We start from the raw sequence: 22,072 nt of genomic DNA on the forward strand, positions 1-22,072 counted from the left end.
TCTGTGGGTACGGATGGTTCGGTACCGAACGGGACCTCCGGATGGTACGGGACCGGACCGGAACACCGGACCGGAACACCGGACCACCCTACCGGACCGGTCCGGACCACCCGACCACCTCTGTTGGTCCGGATGGTCTGGCACCGAACCGGACCTACGGGTCCGGATGGTACGGTACGTACGTCCACGCCCGGACCGAACCACCCGAACACTTCTGTGCGTACGGATGGTTCGGTGCCGAACAGGACCTCCGGATGGTACCGGACCTACGGGTCCGGACCTACGGGTCCGGATGGTCCGGTGCGGGACCACCCGACCACCTCTGTTGGTCTGGATGGTCTGGCACCGAACCGGACCACCGGACCTACGGGTCCGGATGGTACGGTATGTCCACGTCCGGACCTAACCACCCGAACACTTCTGTGGGTACGATGGTTCGGTGCTGAACGGGACCTCCGGATGGTACGGCACCGGACCGGACCACCCTACCGGACCGGATCGGCACCCCCGACCGGACCGGACCATTTCTTTTCTGATCAGACCCCATGGGTTCCTGTTCAGTCTATAAATGGCGGGGGTTCGTTGGCTGGGCTGACCCAACAGTCGCAGGGTTGTTGTTTTTCTCCCCCTTCGGCTGCTGGAGACGTTTCGTCTTTGGGGCAGGGGTCTTCGCGGCCTCTTGCTTCTGTGGGCGTTTCTTCACAGCCTGCTTCATCGCTTTCGGCTCTTCCCCCTCAAGCTCCCTACACTCCTGCTTTTGAGGAGTTGTCGGGAAGTGAAGAGGAGAGTGAGTCGGAGGACGATAGGGAGGAGGATCAGGGTCGCCCTGAGGTTAACACTGAACCTCTACCCTTGCCGGTTTCTGATGGAACTTCCGAAGCTATGCTTCGTACTTTCCAACAGTACATGACAGACATCACGCGGCGTCTTGACGTCACGGATGCCTCTCTTAAGCGTCTGTCGTCTAGTGTTGACACACAGGACGTGGACCCGGGGTCTGAGGACGAGAGGCAGGAGGCTCGTCCTCGCACAGCTAGAAGGACGTTTGAACAGTTTCAGGACGTCCTTCCCTGAGACGCCCTCTCGTCCTTTGAGTCCGCTTCGGCCCGGGCGCGGGAGGCTCACGCCGCGTCTGCCGGCGGCTCGTTTTATGAACGATCCGGCCGCCGGCAATTCGCGTTCCACCCTAGTCTAAGTGCCACGGTGGAAGCGGCAGCACATCGCCTGAGGAGTACAGATTCACGTGCAAACGCGACCTATGTTCCTCGGGAGGACGCGGGTTCAGTGCCATGCTTTCCTTCGGGAGGCGCACCTCCACTGTTTCCTCGTGTCCAATCTGTTTCGTCCCTCCCTTTTCCCTTTGACTCTCGAACTCTCCCTTTCCAGACTTCGAGTGTTTAGGGTGGGACTGACGGTGATGTGTTCGTTGGGGAGGTGCCTTCGGTCAAGAAGGTGGAACTGAGCTCTGCTTCGTTCCACAATCTTGAGGCCACCGTTTCTTCCACAGTCGAGGCCCAATCACAGGCCTTGACATGGATGAGCACGCTGTCCACACTGTTGGACCCTCCCAATCGGGCAGAGTCCGATTCCACTCGGGTCCTTGACACGGTTCGAGTGGATCGGGCTTTGCATGCCGTGCGATCGTGCGTGACGTCTGCGGCAGAATTGGCCATTGGAACACGGGTCCACTTTTTGGCCCTGTTCCGTGATCATTTTCTGCCTACTTCTATAGTGCCTCCGGATATGAGGAAGAGTCTGAGGAACACGTTTCCTCAGCCTTCTTCCCTCTTTCATCCGGACACTGTTCGTTCTGTGGTGGAGTCCACACGCCAGAGGAACACTGATTCTCTGATGGTTGGCCTCGCTGCTTCGGCGACGGCGGCGGGGAGTAAGAGAAGTGCTACAGTCACCTCCAGCTCCCAGCCTCAGAAGAAGAAGAAGAAGCCAGTTTCACTGCCTCCTTCTTCCTCCTCTTAGGCGCCTGTTGCGTTCCCAAGCAAGACGAAGGGTGCTCAGACAGGTAAGGGGAAGCAGCACCACCAGGGGGGGTGGTCGCAAGCCTGCGCCTGCCCGCCAGCAGAATTTTCAGTGAGTCCCGGCCCTACGTTGACGCCCCCTCAAGTTGCCCCTCTTTCGTCCGGCGGTTTCCTTTTTTCGGGCCCGCGGCATGTGGGGCAGACTGGTCTCCAACCAGTTTTTCTTGAGGGTGGTGTGGTCGGGGTTTTCTCTACCGCTGTCGTCACAACCTCCATTGTCCGCTCTACCTTGGACGTTCCCCCCTCCTCGAGAGCCTGCCAGATGGCAGGCTCTTCAGGACGAGGTGAACTCGTTGGTCGAGAAGAAGGCGGTCTACCCCCTTTCTCAGCCTTCTCTGGGGTTCTGCTCCCGCCTGTTCACCGTCCCCAAAAAGGACGGCCGGTTCAGGCCGGTGTTGGACCTCTCCACCTTGAACTTGTACCTTCACAGGTGCAAGTTCAAGATGGAAACCCCTTCGTCGGTCCGGTTGGCCATCCGGCCAAACGATTGGGCCATGTCTGGGACCTCCAGGATGCTTACTTCCACATCCTGGTGGCCCTGGGGTACCGACATCTGCTCTGGTTCGTTTGGGAGGGCACGGTGTTCGAGTTTCGGGCCCTCCCATTCGGCCTGTCCTTGGCCCCTCTGATTTTCAACGGGGACAACAACACCACATGCTTAGCTTACCTTCGCCACCAGGGGGGCACCAATTCTCGGTCCCTCTCCCTGTTGGCGGAGGAGATTCTGCTCTGGTGCCAGACCAATCAGGTCCGGATGTCAGTCCAGTTCGTTCCGGGGAAACTGAACGCCCTGGCCGACATTCTCAGTCGGGGCGATCAGGTTCTCTCCACAGAATGGACCATCGCTCACAACGTTCTACAGCGTCTGTGGGCAAGGTGGGACCGTCCTCTGATCGATCTGTTCGTAACTCGATTCAGCGCTCGGCTTCCCAGGTACGTCAGCCCCTTTCGAGACATGAATGCGTTCCACTTGGACGCATTCACTCTCTTGTGGAGGCTCCTCGATGCTTACGCCTATCCCCCGACATCTCTGATTCCGAGGGTGCTGGCAAAATATCTGCAGGAACGACCAAGACTGATTTTGGTCGCGCCTTACTGGCCAACAGCTCCGTGGTTTCCAGATCTTCGCGGTCTCACCCACGTAGACCCTCTACCTCTGGATCTGGACGGGGGAGGTCTGCTCCAGCCTCGATCATGCCTCCCTCATCCACGTCCAGAGAGTCTGTGCTTGACCGCATGGCTCTTGTGCGCTCCAAACTGCTTGCACTAGGATTGCACAAGAGTTCAGTAGAGTTTTCCTTGAACGCTAAGAGGCGATCAACTAATCAGCTCTACGACTTACGCTGGAGAGCTTGGGCCACCTTCGCCTTGTCCAAGGGGATAAAGCCGCTTTATCCCTCAACACAGGACTTGGCCAACTTCCTGGTGGAAGTGTATCAAAAGAAGAGTCTTTCTTCTAAGACTCTTCTTGGATACAGATCTGCCATCGCTTCCACGATTGCGGCCGCTACTGGTCGCAGAACTGAACACTTGATCAGGTCCTCCCTCATCGCTAATGTCCTTTCGGGTATTAGCAATGCAGCGGTGTCTAAACCTCTGGTTTCATTTCCCAAGGGGGATGTCTTTCTGGTCCTCAAACTCCTGCGTAGCAATGAGTTTGAACCCCTGGCAGGCATCAGTATCAAGTTGCTGATTTTTAAGACTAATTGTTCCTCATCGCTTTAGCCACTTGCCGTAGACTCAGTGGTATTCAAGCTTTGAGTGGCCTGGACTTTGACATTGAGTTCACCACACAGCAGTGGTTGCTAGCATGGTCACGTCAGTCTAAGGTATGTTTCTTGGGTATATTTTCTTTTACGGTAGTACTGTTCGAAAATTGCCTGGGTATCTTAATCCTTGGATTTAAGTGATTTTGATTAAGGAGTTTAATACTCTACATATCACCCTCACACCACTCTGGTATTCTGTGCAAGAATAGTACTGTCGAGGTAAGTGTTATATTGACTGTAAGGCTTCTTTTTAAGCCTACTGTCTATATGATACTTACCGAGACAGTACTATTAGAGTTTCCCTCCCGCCTCCCCTCTTGATATGTTATGGGCTTTTTGAGGGTCTGCAGCTCATAAAGAAAGAGGACGCGCCACCTACATCCTGTAAGGGGGAAGCACTCGGACAGTGCTTGGGATCCACGGTGGCGCATGGTTATGGGAGATAATTGTACCCACTCAGCGTTTTGTCCAATTTTTTCGGCCTATAATAGATAATGTGCAAGAATAGTACTGTCTCGGTAAGTATCATATAGACAGTAGGCTTAAAAAGAAGCCTTACATTTGATATGTGAATTTTACATGTACATTCCATACATCAGAAACACTTGATGTGTGTATGTCTGAGAATTAATTTTTTTCTCAATATCTGAGCTAGAAAGAGTTTTACAAATGACTGTGATTTTGCCAATTGCTCTTTTCTTTCTCTATGACGTCACAATTTACTGTTCTCAGGACAAAGAACAAAATAATTCTCACTCAGGTGAACAAAAACTGTTGACATTTTGTATTTGTTTTCAATTGTTGAGCTGGAAAGCTGTCATTTAGCACATAGAATCGTTTCTTTCGAGTTGATTGTGATATGTACGTGTTATGATCCTTCATGAAACTTGACTTATATGCAGAGATTAAATTGCTTGACTTCATATGTGTTTTTTGACTTGCATTATAGTGAATCAGGTCATGCAAATATGTTCTTTTGCATTATTTGATTAGCTTTGTGTCAATTAAACGCTGTACCTGTGGTTGTATTCTACCTTAAATAATGTAAGCAGATCTGAGCAAAATGTTTTTGTCACTTGTTCCTTTTTCATTTTTCATTATATTTAGTCAAGTTTTGACTAAATATTTTAACATCGAGGGGGAATCGAAACGAGGGTCGTGGTGTATGTGTGTGTGTGTGTGTGTGTGTGTGTCTGTCTGTGTGTGTGTGTGTGTAGAGCGATTCAGACTAAACTACTGGACCGATCTTTATGAAATTTGACATGAGAGTTCCTGGGTATGAAATCCCCAAACGTTTTTTTCATTTTTTGACTCACATGCGAAGCAAAAGTGAGTCTATGTACTCACCCGAGTCGTCCGTCCGTCCGGAGTTTCAGGAAAGTTTTGTGTTCACTTTTGTGAAGACATTTGTACTGGATTCTGATTTATTTTGTATTTTTTTTGTATCTCATTGCTTTTACCTCCGTTTTCATAATGAAATCAGTTTGTTGTCTTTTTGCTATCCATGTCAATTTTATCCTCTTGACTCGCTGTGAAACATTTTATTGTCATCATACTGTCCATACTGTGTGTTAAAAGTGCTTCGGAAACATTCAGAAATTGTTTTACTGTGTATGTTATTTAATGATCTTTTTTTAATACACATTTGTTTCAATCTTAATTGTTTTTATGACTCCCTGGCTATCTTGAAAATGGAAGTTGACATGTATTGAGGCTGATCGATATTACTTTGGCCATGATTGTATTGTTCAAAGTGCGAAGTCTTTCAAATGATGTTTTTTCTTAAAATGTGTATTACTCTTCTTCTTCGTTCATGGTTTTAGCACGAGTGGATTTTTACGTGTATGACCGTTTTTACCCCGCCATTCAGGCAGCATACGCTGATTTTGGGGGAGGCATGCTGGGTATTTTCATGTTTCTATAACCCACCGAACTCTGACATGGATTACAGGATCTTTTCCGTGTGCACTTGGTCTTGTGCTTGCGTGCAAACACGAAGGGGGTTAAGTCACTAGCAGGTCTGCACATAAGTTGACCTGGGAGATCGGAAAAATCTCCACTCTTAACCCACCAGGTGGCAGCGACCGGGATTCGAACTCACGACCTCCTGATTAGGAGGCCGACGTCTTACCACCACGCCACTGCGCCCGTTGAAAATATCCAGTTGACATGTATTGAGGCTGATATTACTTTGGTCATGATTGTATTGTTCAAAGTGCTAGTCTTTTAAATGATGTTTTTTCCTAAAATGTGTATTACTTATCACTGTAACAAATTCTTGGAGTTTCACAATGTATTTTTGACAGCCCTGTCACTGACTACATATCAAATTAACAGTGTACAGTGCTGCAAAGTTCAAATTGTATTCAGCGTATATATCAAAATATTTACACGTACGCAGCCAAACACAGCAGTGAATTTGTTGATGACTTTGCTACTTAGAAAAGGCAGATACACTTGGCTATATTTAATACATGTAGCGAGTTGTTAGGTGGTGGTTTGGTAATGTCACTTTTTTCTTTTTTTTCTTTTAAAAATAGAAAATGTAATAGGGAGGATACACTTGATAGCGATTTGTTGAGTGGTGTTTTGGTGATGTCACTTTTTTCTTCTTTTCCTGTTAAAAATATAAAATGTAATAGGGTCGGATACACTTAGCTATTTTGATAGCTTCTTGTTGGGTGGTGGTTTGGTGATGTCACTTTTTTTTCTCCATCTTTTTCTTTTAGAAATAGAAAATGTAATATTTAGGTGCATTTCATGCTAAGGCTGTTCTACTTACAAGAAATGGGTTACTTGGAGGTCACATGCAATGGCTTTTTTTCTGGTGGCTACATGTCTTCATGATCACACAAGTTTTAATTCAAAACCCAAAAATCCTTTTAAAGGGCACTATAATAAATGTACTCTAAAATACTGACATTGTGGTTTTTTAAATTTCTGAGTTGCAATTGTTGTTACTTTAGAGGTGGGTGGGGGGGGGGGAAGTTAAGTTAACATGCTGGGCAAGGAAAACTTTAAGGTGCGCGGAAATAAATAACATTTTCTTCCCGACGCTCGGAGAGCAGAGAATAAATCTTCAGCAATCTGAATATGTTGACATCATCTACAGCACAGCAAAGGAGTGGGTCGGGGGTGGGGGGTTGTGTTTTGGGGGTGGGGGAGGGGGGGATAGCCAAGAAGACGTGCGCATAAAATTCCAGTTTGCTGCATATTGTACTAATTCTTTATACAATTATACATTTTCAAAAACAATTATTGTACTAATTCTTTATAGTATTTTGGGGGGCCGGTGGGTAGAGCCCTGGACCTGTGATCGGAAGGTCGCTGGTTCGAATTCAGGCCGGGACGGGTCAACGTTATGTGCAGACCCAGAGACGGAAGCCATGTCCCACCCCTGTGTCACCACAATGGCATGTAAAAGACCTTGGTCATTCTGCCATAAGTGCAGGTGGCTGAATACACCTAAACACGCAGACACCTGGGTAGCGCGACTCCATTGCTGCTAGCTTTCCACTGGGAGGAAGCGACTCCGTTGCTGATAGCTAGTTCCACTGGGAGGACGCGAACTGAATTTCCCAGCGATGGGACAATAAAGTAATGAAAATGAAAAGGAAAAAATGAAAGTATTGGACTAACCATGGAGTGATGGCGGGAACATGTGTGGGTTGTGTCTGGGGTGTATGTGTGTGTGTGTATGTGTGAGAGAGGGAGAGAGAGACAGCAGACTTGAAGTGGAAATTTATGCATGGATACTGAATAAGTTGAACAAGTGAGTTCACAAGTGTAATTTATTTCACAAAACAAAACACAACCCAAAGACAGACAAAATAAAAAGAGAAAACATGCGGGCAAGTCTCCGTGGCTGATCTGTGATCTATATTTAAAAAAACAAAACATTTTAAGTACGATGGATTTGTTCAGAGACATGTACAGGCAACAACACGCAAGTACTATGCGGTAAAACAACCTATTTTTCTCTAAGGTAAAACTTCAACCTCAAAAAGCAATACACTTTCAAAATCGTATTTCAATCAGTCACTCTTGCTTTTCTTTTTGAACAAAAACTGCACACTCACACACAGTTGTTTGTCATTTACAAAAATACGATCAGATTCTTCACATAACAATCTACATATATAAAACAGACATACAGGTGTGTGTGTGTGTGATGTATGGGTCTGTCTGAATGTGTTTGTGTGCATTCACTGTGACACACCAAACAATGACATGGGGTTCCTGTACAAAGCAATACAAAATGAGTAGTAGTAAAACATCAGCTTAGTGAATGTAATATTACAGTCAAGCATTAAAAACACCACTGGAAGATCAGATTTTCACTTAAACTTGACAGTTTTATCATTTATTCATCACACTGTTGAGGAATTCATTAGAGACACACAAATGCATAACTGAGAATGCTATACAAGCCTCCAGTTGTGCAGTAGAGAGTGTTTGTACTATAGCAAACCAAAAAAGCAGTTTAAGTATTGGCAAGGATTTCACAACCAATATAGTTGCTGTTAGCAGAAACAGGCTAACTGGATTTTAATTTTTTATTTTTATATAAAGAATCCAGTCTGTAAAGTTAATTTTAGCAAACACACCTTGACTGCACCGCCTGTATACATTTAACACCAACAGAACCAAGATTAAAACAAATGCACATAATATAAGAACACAAGGTGTCAAAACCAGCATAATACTAATTTCACAGTTCACAAGTCCTGCTTACACACATTCATTCCCGAGAAAATATAACCATGTCAATCGATTGGACATCATAAATATATCTAGGTTTTGACATGGGTCAAGAGCATCCTTCCACTTAAACATATACCAAAACTCAGCAGCCTGGCTGCGTTCTGTGCAGCATGGGAATGTTTTGACGAACGTAATCTAGCATCTTGACAATAGTGTCGGTTACATAACTTTCTTTCTTTATTCTTTATTTGGTGTTTAACGTCGTTTTCAACCGTTCAAGGTTATATCGCGACGGGGAAAGGGGGGGAATGGGATAGAGCCACTTGTCAATTGTTTCTTGTTCACAAAAGCACTAATCAAAAAATTGCTCCAGGGGCTTGCAACGTCACAGTACAATATATGACCTTACTGGGAGAATGCAAGTTTCCAATACAAAGGACTTAACATTTCTTACATACTGCTTGACTAAAATCTTTACAAACATTGACTATATTCTATACAAGAAACACTTAACAAGGGTAAAAGGAGAAACAGAATCCGTTAGTCGCCTCTTACGACATGCTGGGGAGCATCGGGTAAATTCTTCCCCCTAACCCGCGGGGGGGAGGTTACAAAACTAAATCAACAAAAACATCTTGCTTTGCACAGGAAGGAGCCAGGCTGTGTATCTTTGGTATGTGTCCATCGGGAAAGATTCTCCCCCCCCCCCCCCCCCCCCCCCCCCCCCCCCTTCCCATACAAAAAGCTTGGACAGATCTACAGTTGTGTACTAATTGATCATGTATACAGGAAGAATGGTACCTTTAAAGTAAAAATATTTGTAAATATTCAGGGTTTTCACACAAAAACAGTGGCTGCAAGAGTGAGCATTGAATCAAATTAAAAACATCAAAAGAGGATACACTCTGAGGGGAATCCATAGGATTTCGTGTCACAATATGGATTTCTTCAATTCCAAATAAATTTCTAAAATTCTTTGAAAATAAAATAAAGAAAAGCGTGACCTCTGAAACATAAATTTAGAATGTAAGATGCGCATATGAACTACATTGCACAAATATCAAAATGGCTATTACCAAGACATCAACACTGAAAAGGTAAAAGGTGAACTTTTAGGTTAATTATCAGGTGTTTTCGTGAAGTTCACAGACAGAAGACACACTTGACTGGGGAACCCTCCCTGTTCCTCTGCATTTCAAAGTGATTTATTATCCACAACTCAAGCTACAGTTTATTTCAAGGGATGTTCAAAATGGCAAGGTGGCTGCGAGCCATGTATGAAGTTAACTGAGTTGTTGATGCTTTCATTTTTAAAAAGTATCGGTTATCAATATTTTATTTATCTAAATCTTTGCATTTAAATCGTGTCACACATACAGAAAACTGAAATACAGATGCACACAGACACCCATGTATACACATGCAAGCACCAAATAAGCCCACAAATTAACAAGAAGGGAGAAGACAGAGGTGACTATTTGTGTGTGTAGGAGGGGGGGGGGGGGGGGGACATTGTTGGGAAAATGTGAATAGCAGTATTGAGTTTGTCATAGACATATCATATTAATTTTGAATTTATGTTGTCTCTACAGATGGTGAGGTGGAAGCTGGAGAGGAGCTTCCAAAGTACCCATGGCACTGCAAGGCAATTCACAGAAGTCAACCCTAATATCGTAGAAAAAAAGTAAAGGACACTGTTATAAATTTCCCTGATAAATCAAAGCAAGTCCAAAAGAGGTCCAAGATAAGAGGCTTCACTGATAACAATTTGGGAATTATGGATGGGCATACTTTATGCAGCGTGCACATAACGGATGAGAGTTGATCATTGTGACCTTGGAACAGGTTCCTTGGTGCTTGCAGAACACGGCTGTTGTTTTTTTAAATTTTGTTGAATTTAGTTTCAGTTTTTCTTGTGGAACTAAGCAAGACTTGTTGTTTTGTCAGTGTTGTTTTGTTACACGTTTCGTAAACGTTTGTGTGAAAAAAAATTCATTTTCTTCATGTTTTGTGCATTTTCTCAAAACTACTTTTTTGTCACTTCAAAAGCCTAAGGCTTTTTTACTAATAAACTTGCGTTGTTGAAACTTTCCGTACATCTTGAGTGTGTTATTTTGCAGAAACTGATTGAGGGATTTGTTGAAAATTTTTTTTCTTGAGAAGTTATACCCTTTTGGGGGGCGTTTTTTCATGAAATTTAAGATCACTCACTTTCATCATTGATATTTTTTAAATGACTTGAGATATCAAAACAAGAAGGGCAAAGCCCATACGACTCACATGCTTGACCTTGACCTTTACATGACCTTGACCTTCAGGGTCAAGGTCAAATAACTAAACCTAGCAATGACATCATACACTAAGAACTGCTTTACACATTTTTCCTACCAAAATACATGTGACCTTGACCCAAGGTCAAGGTCATCCAAGGTCATGCAACACAAAGCTGTTAATTCAAGACATAGGAAGTACAATGGTGCTTATTGGCCCTTTCTACCATGAGATATGGTCACTTTTAGTGGTTCACTACCTTATTTTGGTCACATTTCATAAGGGTCAAAGTGACCTTGACCTTGATCATATGTGACCAAATGTGTCTCATGATGAAAGCATAACATGTGCCCCACATAATTTTTAAGTTTGAAACAGTTATCTTCCATAGTTCAGGGTCAAGGTCACTTCAAAATATGTATACAATCCAACTTTGAAGAGCTCCTGTGACCTTGACCTTGAAGCAAGGTAAACCAAACTGGTATCAAAAGATGGGGCTTACTTTGCCCTATATATCATATATAGGTGAGGTATTCAATCTCAAAAACTTCAGAGAAAATGGGAAAAATGTGAAAAATACCTGTTTTTTAGACAACATTTATGGCCCCTGCGACCTTGACCTTGAAGCAAGGTCAAGATGCTATGTATGTTTTTTGGGGCCTTGTCATCATACACCATCTTGCCAAATTTGGTACTGATAGACTGAATAGTGTCCAAGAAATATCCAATGTTAAAGTTTTCCGGACGGCCGGGCCGGCCGGCCGTCCGGATGGACGGACGACTCGGGTGAGTACATAGACTCACTTTTGCTTCGCATGTGAGTCAAAAAGCCTCAATCAGTTTCTCGGCATTGTGCTGAAGTATAAATAACAAGCATCAAAACAAAATTTCATGCAGTTTTAAAAAAGCCTTAGGGTTTTAAAAAGGGGCAGTTTGGTGGCCATCTTGGATTGCTACCATGGCAACCGATGGTCCAATTTTTAATTTTTTTCCATTTTCTCAGGAGATGGACTGAGTACTTAAATTCCAAAACAATTGTTGACCCAAGAGTTATAAAACAAAAAAAATCACTTTTAACACCAGTGCCTCCCCTTAAAAACATCGTTCAGGATTTCACAGTAAACGGCATACAGTAGGGTACACATTCATAATCTCTGTATGCCATGTTAAAAGCATGCAAGAATATACAACCAGCAGTTTATGAACATCTTTCTTGCTGTACTTGAAGAGACTGAAAGACGGTGTAGATGCAGTGATTGCGTAGGCAGTACCAAAGCAGATGTTACTTTGCAAGTGCAAATTCAGGCATTCACAAAAAACGGTCACTCTGTTATGCCAACCAGTCACACCAAGTCTCAAGCACAGTGACTGTATTATAACTGTCAGGAAGAAATGTAATATATGTAAACTGATATATGTTAGATTGTCAATTTCATTTCTGGTATTTCCGCCTAAAATACCTGAAATAGACTGAAAACCAGGGGGTAAAAGCCATATAGTGGGATTCGTACAATTTCTATTCTGGTGCAATTTTGTTTTCCTTTATAAGATCAAAAGGATGACGAAAAATGGCTGATTGGGGAGGGTGGTGTGCTGGAGGTCTAGTCACTTGTGTTTGTAGAAATTTATAACGGCCATCACAATCTACCAAAAGAAAAAGAAAGAGAGAGAGAGAGAGAGAGAGAGAGAGAGAGAGAGAGAGAGAGAGAGAGAGAGAAAGAGACGCAGACGCAGATAATTTATTCAATAGGCCATAGCCCCTTATGAAGGAGTGTGAACAAACGGTTAACGTTGCAAATAATTTAACTCCTTTGTAAGATCAAAAGGATGACGAAAAATGGCTGATTGGGGAGGGTTGTGTGCTGGAGGTCTAGTCACTAGTGTTTGTAGAAATTTATAACGGCCATCACAATCTACCAACAGAAAAAGAAAGAGAGAGAGAGAGAGAGAGAGAGAGAGAGAGAGGGTGAGAGAAGACCAATTGCTCCCTTTCCACAATCCAAAAACGTGCTTGAGCGTTGACAGAAAATGAGTATGACCATACAAATCATGGAAAACAAAACGCTTTTGTTTTTCAGTGAAATAAGCAAAGTGCAGCGTAGTATCTACAGAGAAAGATCACATTAATGGACAAAACCTGAACATACTGTTTGTGGTACAAATCAAATTTGTGAATCTTGAACAATAACTATTATTAGCAGTATTTTCACTCAGAAATGATAGGAAACATTGTAATACTCCGTACTTTTTGTCTTTCCCTGTTTTAGCAGAAGACATTTGCATGGAATTTGAAACAAGTGGTCCTAAACATTCCTCTCCCTATGTACCAAACCATAACAGCACATCCCGATGAAGTGAACACCATCAACAGAAGTTGTGCACAATTTGAAGAGTCAGTTATTTGCCGCTGTAACCACCTGATTTAAGGCCTTTCCTGAGATAGAACTGAAAGCTCTTGGAGTTGAAGAGTCCGATACACAGCAGCAAGAACATGTACACAGCCATCATCACTGCAAACTTGTTCTTGCGGAACCAAGAAACAGCCTGCGGAGACCTGTACAAATAAAATGAAAATGTTAAAAATAGCTTCAACAAGCAAATGCTTAATATGACTCCCCTTCGTAATGTCCCATAACATGCGACAAGAAGTTGCTTCAGCAATGCTGCGACCCCTGCACTGCCCCTTTAAATCCTCCCTTTTCAAATCTGATTTTCTCTGATTTGTTCAGGTCTTATAAGAAGGGTTCCACTGTCTATGAATAAAACATATTTGATTTTCTTCCTCATAAAACAATGTTGAGAAGGTTGATTTCCTACTAATTGCCCCAAACTTGATCCTAATGTGCCGTGACATATCAATTTATTTTGTTATTCAATCCTAAGAATATCCCAGAAACAAACTTGTCCTAACACTGCTCATTCCTAAGACTCCTGATTACTCAGGGGAGTCAAAAACACACACCCATTGGCATACAAAGATACACACACAAATCAAATTAAGCAGGTTATGACTACCGATTTCAAGCATCTCAGAGAAATAACAACCCCAACTGTTGTGATGTGTTGTTTTGTTTCGTTTTGTCTGTTCTGTTTTCAGTGTTTGCGATAATGAAACAAACGTTAAATTTTCCGTCGGATCGACGAGTTTTGTTTCCTGTGGTATATACAAGTTTGTGAGAACAATAGTGAAAACAAGAGTCGACTGTGTTGAAAAACTTGTGTGCTGTTCTGGAATAGCTGCATCGATGAGTCAAGTGCTACCCCAGGTAGGCTTTTTGTTTTATTCACATGCAGCTAACAATTTGCATGAACAGGTATTTCCGTGATATCTTGTTTCTTTATATTATGTTACTGACATTATTTACATTATTTTGAATTATATAATTATATAAACGCAAAACAAATTTTACATGCGCACCACAAAATGCATGCCTATAATATGTATGTAAATACGACTGTATGTACTCTGCTGTTTTTATATATTTTGTAAAGTGTTGTATATACATATATATGTACAAAATGTACATAGTGTGTGTGTGTGTGTGTGTGTGTGTGTGTGTGTGTGTGTGTGTGTGTGTGTGTGTGTGTGTGTGTATGTACTTGGGGATTAACTTGGTCTTTTTCTTTCATTAATTAGTGTTCTTTTATTGTGGCACATTTAGGATGTTTTGTTTACTGTGTTGTCTTCTGCCGTCTTATATACTGTGCCGTTCTTTGAGATGTTGGGTTTCCTGTTTCTTTAAATGCAGCATGCACATGTTTTTCAGAGTGTAAAGAGTGGCATAATTATATACTTGGGGAGCACACACTTTTTCAAATTCTCTCATTTATCCTTTCTTCTGTCTTGTAAATTGTGGCATGCATTGCAATATATATAACTATTGAGAAATGCCCGGCAAAACACACTGACAACACCAGTTCCGAAAGACAGGACTGGCCACTTATCACGCACTCTGAACCGTGCAGGAAACTTTCTCAGTTTTTCCTCTTCGCTCAAGAGCGCTGCTCGCGGCACATCCGGCCTTATCAACACAGCCAGAGCGACACTAACTGCTATAGGCAAAGAAAGAGTGCTCTGGCTGTATTTCAGGCGCCACTGTGGCTGGGAGGGAAATGGGGGAGGAAAGGGTAAATAGGCGGGAGGGGAGTGGTTCTTGCCAGTTATTTTTAACTGGAGCCAGCCTGGAGCTGACAGTACCTGTAATGGAATACAGTGGACTTTGCCCAATTAAGGAAAGGCTTTAACAGTTTAGACCAGAGTTTTGACGGGCGCAGTGGCAAGATGTCGGCCTCCTAATCGGGAGGTCGTGAGTTTGAATCCCAGTCGCTGCCGCCTGGTGGGTTAAGAGTGGAGATTTTTCCGATCTCCCAGGTCAACTTATGTGCAGACCTGCTTGTGACTTAACCCCCTTCGTGTGTACACGCAAGCACAAGACCAAGTGCGCACGGAAAAGATCCTGTAATCCATGTCGGAGTTCGGTGGGTTATGGAAACACGAAAATACCCAGCATGCCTACTCAGCGAAAGCGGAGTGAGCTGACTATGCTCTCAGAGTATAGTGTGGGGAACCGAAATGGGCAAACGAGCTCACACGTAACCAGAAAATTTTGGAACGCTGAAGAAGAAGAAGACCAGAGTTGTTTCACTTGCAGCCCCTACCTCTCTGTGTTGGTGGGGACGGGCTGACTGTAGACCAGGAGGTACTTGACGCGCACCATCTCGTTGTTCTCCACCACGTAGTAACGCTCGGGGACGTCCCCTGCTTGGCTCTCTGACGCTCGTGACCTCCTGGTGTCTTCAGCCTCTGCTAGTGATGTCCCCCCTGTATTTAGATCAATGACAAGAATGATAACAAACACTTTATTACCTGCTGTACAGATATACACAAATGTATTTTCCCCTGCTGTAGAACAAATACAAAAGTATTTTCCTGTATCCTCTTTGCCTTCCTGTATACTTTTCTGATTATTCAGCACAAGAAGAAAATAATTAGCAAACTTACAGAGAAGAAAACCAACAACAACTTCACTCTTCAGACTTGAAAAATCTCATCTTATTGTGCACATCAAGTCAGAAAACAGACAAGTTTGTTGAGCCTCCTCTACTTCCATACACCTTGATACAGCACACCAGTGATGAAGCTTTGCGTAGTCGACTTCGCCCAGTCAAGGACAGGCTTTAACATACTTCCACCCGAACAACATCTCACTCACCTTCCTTAACACTGACATCCTCAAAACTCTGACACTGTATGACACTGGTGTCACCAATCACCTAACACACTGCCACTCAACCAACTCACCCTCCTTCACTGTGCACTTGACACTGGTGTCATCGATCATCTGACAGACTGCCACACAGCCCAGGTTGGAGCCCAGCTGACTCCTGGCCCAGCCCTGACCCCCAGGACTGTAGATCATGGACACGGCCAGCTCACTGGACAGGTACGTCCCTTTGCCAAACAGGGACATCTGGAGTGCACAAAAACACACTCAAGTCGTCAAATCAAATGCACCTGAAGTGAAGATCTACACACAGAACAATGGAAACTTGGTTCTTTCTTTCTTTCTTTATTTGGTGTTTAACGTCGTTTTCAACCGTTCAAGGTTATATCGCGACGCGGGAAAGGGGTGGGGGGGTGGGATAGAGCCACTTGTTAATTGTTTCTTGTTCACAAAAGCACTAATCAAACAATTGCTCCAGGGGCTTGCAACGTAGTACAATATATGACCTTACTGGGAGAATGCAAGTTTCCAGTACAAAGGACTTAACATTTCTTACATACTGCTTGACTAAAATCTTTACAACATTGACTATATTCTATACAAGAAACACTTAACAAGGGTAAAAGGAGAAACAGAATCCGTTAGTCGCCTCTTACGACATGCTGGGGAGCATTGGGTAGATTCTTCCCCCTAACCCGCGGGGGGTAAACTTGGTTCTGAGACCCTCTGTTAGAAGATCCTCTCTATTGTAAGACTGTGTTTCGAAACGTACCCAGCTCTTCTTATAAACTGTGTAAACTTACCTCCTCTTTAAGATTCCCTCCATTATGAGACCTAATCAGAGTTTGGGATGTTCTTACTCGAGTCATATACAAACGTTTCACTGTATCAGGTCAGGATAATGATGGTGCTAGAGTTAAACCATTCTTGGATTGTTTCTTTGATAAAAAGGCATCAATAGCAGATATATATACTCATCAATGGCTTTTGTATTAAGCTGTATCTAAGCATGCCCATACATAGCAGAGACATGTCTTCCAAAAGGAGGTAAAATAACCATTCCTTCTTCTTTCAATTCGACCTGTGGGCAATTCTCACAAACCTGTAATATTTTCATCACAGATCTTAGAATTTGCGCAACTTTTCTTGAGCTTTAGAGTTCGAACAGTACCAAGTATGTAGCCAAATTAGGGTCAAATTGTACTGTCACGCCATGAGCTCCGACCACCGGAAACAACCATACCTTGTTCATATGTGATGCCAGTCCATTGTGCAAAATGGAGTGAAAGTTTTCCACACGGCTGCCATGATATGCATACAATATCTTCCTGTCTTTGCGCAAAGCTTCAAACTTCCTTTCAGGTGTCTCCCCATACATAACCTTAAAGATGTAGCTTGGACCCGGAGCTGCAGTGATTTGACCTGTCAGCTTCTTGATAGTGGAGTACTGCAAAACATCAAAAATCACAGTGGTAAGACTGAAAGGGCAACAACAGTGCTATGATAAACAATTGCTGGTTTCATTCTTGCATACAAAATATGGCTTGATGCATTAGCCACAGAAAAAAGACATGCACATGTTGGTATTAATAATGTTATACAAGTTGTATAATACATTGTATAACATATAGACACAAATAAGTTGCAATTTTAAGAGCGTATAAGTTCTCAAGGTCTACATAGAGATAAAGCAACCCTTAAAGGCACAGTCAGCTTCCCGTAAACCATCAGTTTTTGGTCACAGAGACTGTCAGGCTTTTACACACAGTACAAACACGCTTTTGTTTAAACACTCACTGCTTGAGAACATCCTTCCTAAAGAGTGAGCATTTTTTCAAGAATTTATTTTTGCGTGGCCAGCCGGATTGTCTTATACCACAATCGGATGCCTCGTTTTGGCGCTAGACCTAACTTTTAAAATCTAAATAACAAATTGACAGCTTGTAACACAAACATTCTTAAATCATAAAAGATTTATTTTTTCATCAAGACAAGATCAGTACAACTCGAAGTTCTGAAAGTTTTAAAAAAGGGAGCCCGGAAGCTTGTCACTCAGGGTCGTTGTTCCCTAAGCAGAAGAATTTTCTGCATATCGCTTGCTTTGTTTGAAGCCAACCGCCACCGATAAGTTCGTGTGACTCGCAGTCGTTTGTTGCATTTTAGATTCAGAGGTACACTTTTACGTGCTATAGCAGATACAGCGAGTCGCATTGAAATCACAAACAGAAACTGAGGACAAAATTGTGAAAAAAAGAAAAGTACGCAACACGGGTTCACGATGGCTCAGGGGTAAAATAAACCACGAAATCTGGTGTGTGGTTTAGGCAAGCTAAATAGCCATTAAAACGAAATGTGTCATTTAATGCTGTTAAATGCTATTGCAAGTGTGTCCCATACGGTTAGAACTGTTTTTTTCGTGAGAAGATTTAAATCGTTCTGTAAACCATTTGAGGCAGACTGGACCTTTAATTGCCAGCTAAACTTTCTACACAGCTGCTTCAGCTTTACAATTATACAGACCACTGCTTTGATCCGATGAATATGTCTGTCAATTGTCATTTCTCACTTACCTCAGGTTTATTCTTAGTGCAAAGCTTGAAGGTGGGGTCATCCAGTACCCAGGCCAACAGCTCCAGAGCATCGTCCGAGATGCTGGACACTTTCATGGACAGGTGAAGCACACCAGGGATTTCTGCCGTGGCCTCTTTCTGTAAATGTTATCAATATCAGTTAGTACACTGCATCATGAAAATTAATACATTTGGAAATACTTACCTGGTTTAAAAGGAACCAATTGATTCTCCATAAACCACTCTCTAAAGTCTTAAGTTAACAGTAATTAACACACAGGTCTGTTAGTGTTAATGTTATGAAACTTTCATCATTCACTTTAACTTAAGTGCTTGTATCTTTCTGTGCCCTAGCTTTTCTCCTTTTTGTAACAAGTTTGGCTCATCATTTCCTATCAGGCCAGGTTTTTATACATGGGACAAGACCATCCCTTCATTGGAGTTGGACACATACCAAAAATCAAAACACTGTCTGCTTGCTGTGGTGATCGAGTTGATATTTTTGGATGAATTGGATGAATTAATTTCTTTACAAAATGGAGGCATGCATGCATGCCCGTTATCCCATGTAAAAATCCTGAAAAGATCTGACTCTGAGATAGTGAGCCCAACTGTTTTCACAAGAAGGAGTGTGCCTAATTACGTTTAAACTGTGCCAAAGTTTCTACACCAACTTGCGTCTTAATTCTTCTTACACTGTTTGAGAAAGTGCTGTCAATGTCATCAAGTGATCAACAGTGGTGTTCCACTCTAAAGATCAAAGGGGGGAACGGGGTGGGTGGAGGGGTGTTGTATCTCAGTAATTCTTAGTATGGCCATTTACTATACCTTACACGGTACACCCCATCCCTTCATCCCGCAGACAGCTAAAGTCGGCGTCTTACCAAGCCATCGATGTCTTTTTCATCGTCTTCAGCCACAAAGCGAGGCGGAAAGGGACGCAGCACAGTGTCGCAACGGTAACTGTGAAGAGCAGCCACGAAGAGACTCCATCGCAGATCCGCTGCAAGGGGGTCTTCTCGGATTTTGCCGAGAATTATTCGCTTCAACTCCTCTCGAGACCCAGCCATTGTGTCAAAGACAGTGACGCGAAAGCCAGAAATGACAACAGAAAGGTTCTTCCATGGCCCTACGTGGCCATCACAACGAAAAATTGGTGCCTGCCCAGCACAAAAGCTGTTTTGGTCGATTTGTTGTTGCCTGAGGGTGGTGTCCCCTGCTAAAAGTATCTTTTAACCACAATTTACAACTGCCAAAAAAGTAGACAAACAAACAAATAACAGCAGCATAACAGCAACAACAAATGTGCAACAACTGTTTAAACGTTTAAAATCCACACGGATTCGGAGTTATTATCGTGTCATTGTGTGAGTACCATGATCAAAGCAATGAATCGATTTCCAGCATGCTGTAAATCAGTGTCAGTGGCAGACCATTCCAGCCTCAGCTTGTACTGTACGTAATGCTGCTTCTGTCCCTGCCCAAACGAATTAAATAAAGTCGAGTTTCAGTTGCCAGAGATAGTGTCAGTCATTTAACAGTATACACACATGTTCAGATAACATGATATATTATATATTGTAACAGTACATATAGTTTAAACATTTAACAGTATACACACAATGTCATGTTCTTTGCCGAAATATTCCAAAAGGTGAAGGACTAAAACTAAGAGGCCATTCCCTCAAGATAGAGAAACCTCGTTGTCGACAAAATTTCGTCAGTAGTTGTGTCGTAAACTTGTGGAACAGTCTCCCTGAATCAGTGGTCACAGCTCCCACAATAGCCTCAAGACCGTGCGTAACCAGACTGGACACACATGCACTGGCTCAATAAGTCTTCCTGCAAAAAATGGCCCAGACTGCCAGATCGTAACATATATAATTTTTATATACTTCTTCTTCTTTTTTTTTTTTACACCACCGTGCATTGCCACATTTTTTGTGTATTTTTTTGGGGGGACATCAACTTAGGAACGGCGAACAGGCCCTTTGGGTCAGTATAAACTTGTCAAGTCACAGTCAAGTCACGTCATATCTTGAACTTGAGTACATGAAAGGCAAGAGCTCATAGGGCACAGGTACTGAGTCAAACCAAATTTCACCAGGCGGGTTCGTAACCATTTGAAAACCTGTATTTTGTTTACAATCTGAATACTAGGTCCCTGTCCTGGCTAACTACAACCACGCCTACAATACAGAAAGTCAGTCAGTGCAGCACTGATGAGCATCACATCAGTTTGTCAGAAACACTGAGAAACATCAACTGGTTTAATTTCAATATTCTTGTTTTTACATTTTTACTGGTAAAATTGAGGACATTTCTGGCAAACCGCGGCAATCCTTGTTATAACCACAGTAGATCAGTGACTGTTGCTGTGATGATGCACATGTACTGACTCGATGCTTTTCAAGTGGTAGGGACTGGTGTTCCTGCGAGTGGGAAGAAGTGACTGAGATGGATGTTATCAATATATACTTTCAAAAATTCTCTCGACAAGTATTATCGAATTTATGTTTGAGGTTGATTTAAACCTTTAATTTTTAATATAAAGCGTGCCAGAAATGAACGCTGAACAATAACACAATAAAAAAAACAAGTCGCGCAAGGCGAAATTACAACATTTAGTCAAGCTGTCGAACTAACAGAATGAAACTGAACTCACTGCATTTTTACAGCAAGAGCGTATACTCGTAGCATCGTCAGTCCACCGCTCGATGCAAAGGCAGTGAAATTGACAAGAAGAGCGAGGTAGTAGTTGCGCTGAGAAGGATAGCACGCTTTTCTTTATCTCTATTCTTTTTAACTTTCTGAGCGTGTTTTTAATCCAAACATATCATATCTATATGTTTTTGGAATCAGGAACCCACAAGGAATAAGATGAAATTGTTTTTAAATCGATTTCGGAAATTTTATTTTAATAATAATTTTTATATTTTTAATTTTCAGAGCTTGTTTTTAATCCGAATATAACATATTTATATGTTTTTGGAATCAGAAAATGATGAAGAATAAGATGAACGTAAATTTGGATCGTTTAACAAAATTTTTTATTTTTTTACAATTTTCAGATTTTTAATGACCAAAGTCATTAATTAATTTTTAAGCCACCAAGCTGAAATGCAATACCGAAGTCCGGCCTTTGTCGAAGATTGCTTGGCCAAAATTTCAATCAATTTGATTAAAAAATGAGGGTGTGACAGTGCCTCCTCAACTTTTACAAAAAGCCGGATATGACGTCATCAAAGGTATTTATCGAAAAAAAAGAAAATAAACGTCCGGGGATATCATTCCCAGGAACTCTCATGTCAAATTTCATAAAGATCGGTCCAGTAGTTTGGTCTGAATCGCTCTACACACACACACGCACAGACAGACAGACACACACATACACCACGACCCTCGTCTCGATTCCCCCTCTACGTTAAAACATTTAGTCAAAACTTGACTAAATGTAAAAAGAAGAAACATACACAGAAAAAAAAATCATGAGTCAT

General features: G+C 42.7%; 1 protein-coding gene across 1 annotated transcript; it reads right to left on the reverse strand.

Annotated features, from left to right (window-relative positions):
- Positions 1-7,582: 7,582 nt before the first annotated feature.
- On the reverse strand, positions 7,583-19,781 carry LOC138978554 (protein mono-ADP-ribosyltransferase PARP16-like). Its single transcript, XM_070351302.1, has 6 exons — positions 19,460-19,781; positions 18,576-18,713; positions 17,249-17,452; positions 16,083-16,251; positions 15,440-15,602; positions 7,583-13,334 (listed from the first exon to the last, which is right to left on the reverse strand). Exons 1-6 carry the CDS (start codon positions 19,643-19,645, stop codon positions 13,178-13,180), a joined length of 1,017 nt encoding a protein of 338 aa, XP_070207403.1. The 5' UTR covers positions 19,646-19,781; the 3' UTR covers positions 7,583-13,177.
- Between the last annotated feature and the right edge of the window lie 2,291 nt (positions 19,782-22,072).

This window comes from Littorina saxatilis, linkage group LG1 (genome assembly GCF_037325665.1).
Source record: "Littorina saxatilis isolate snail1 linkage group LG1, US_GU_Lsax_2.0, whole genome shotgun sequence".
Lineage (NCBI taxonomy): Eukaryota > Metazoa > Mollusca > Gastropoda > Littorinimorpha > Littorinidae > Littorina > Littorina saxatilis.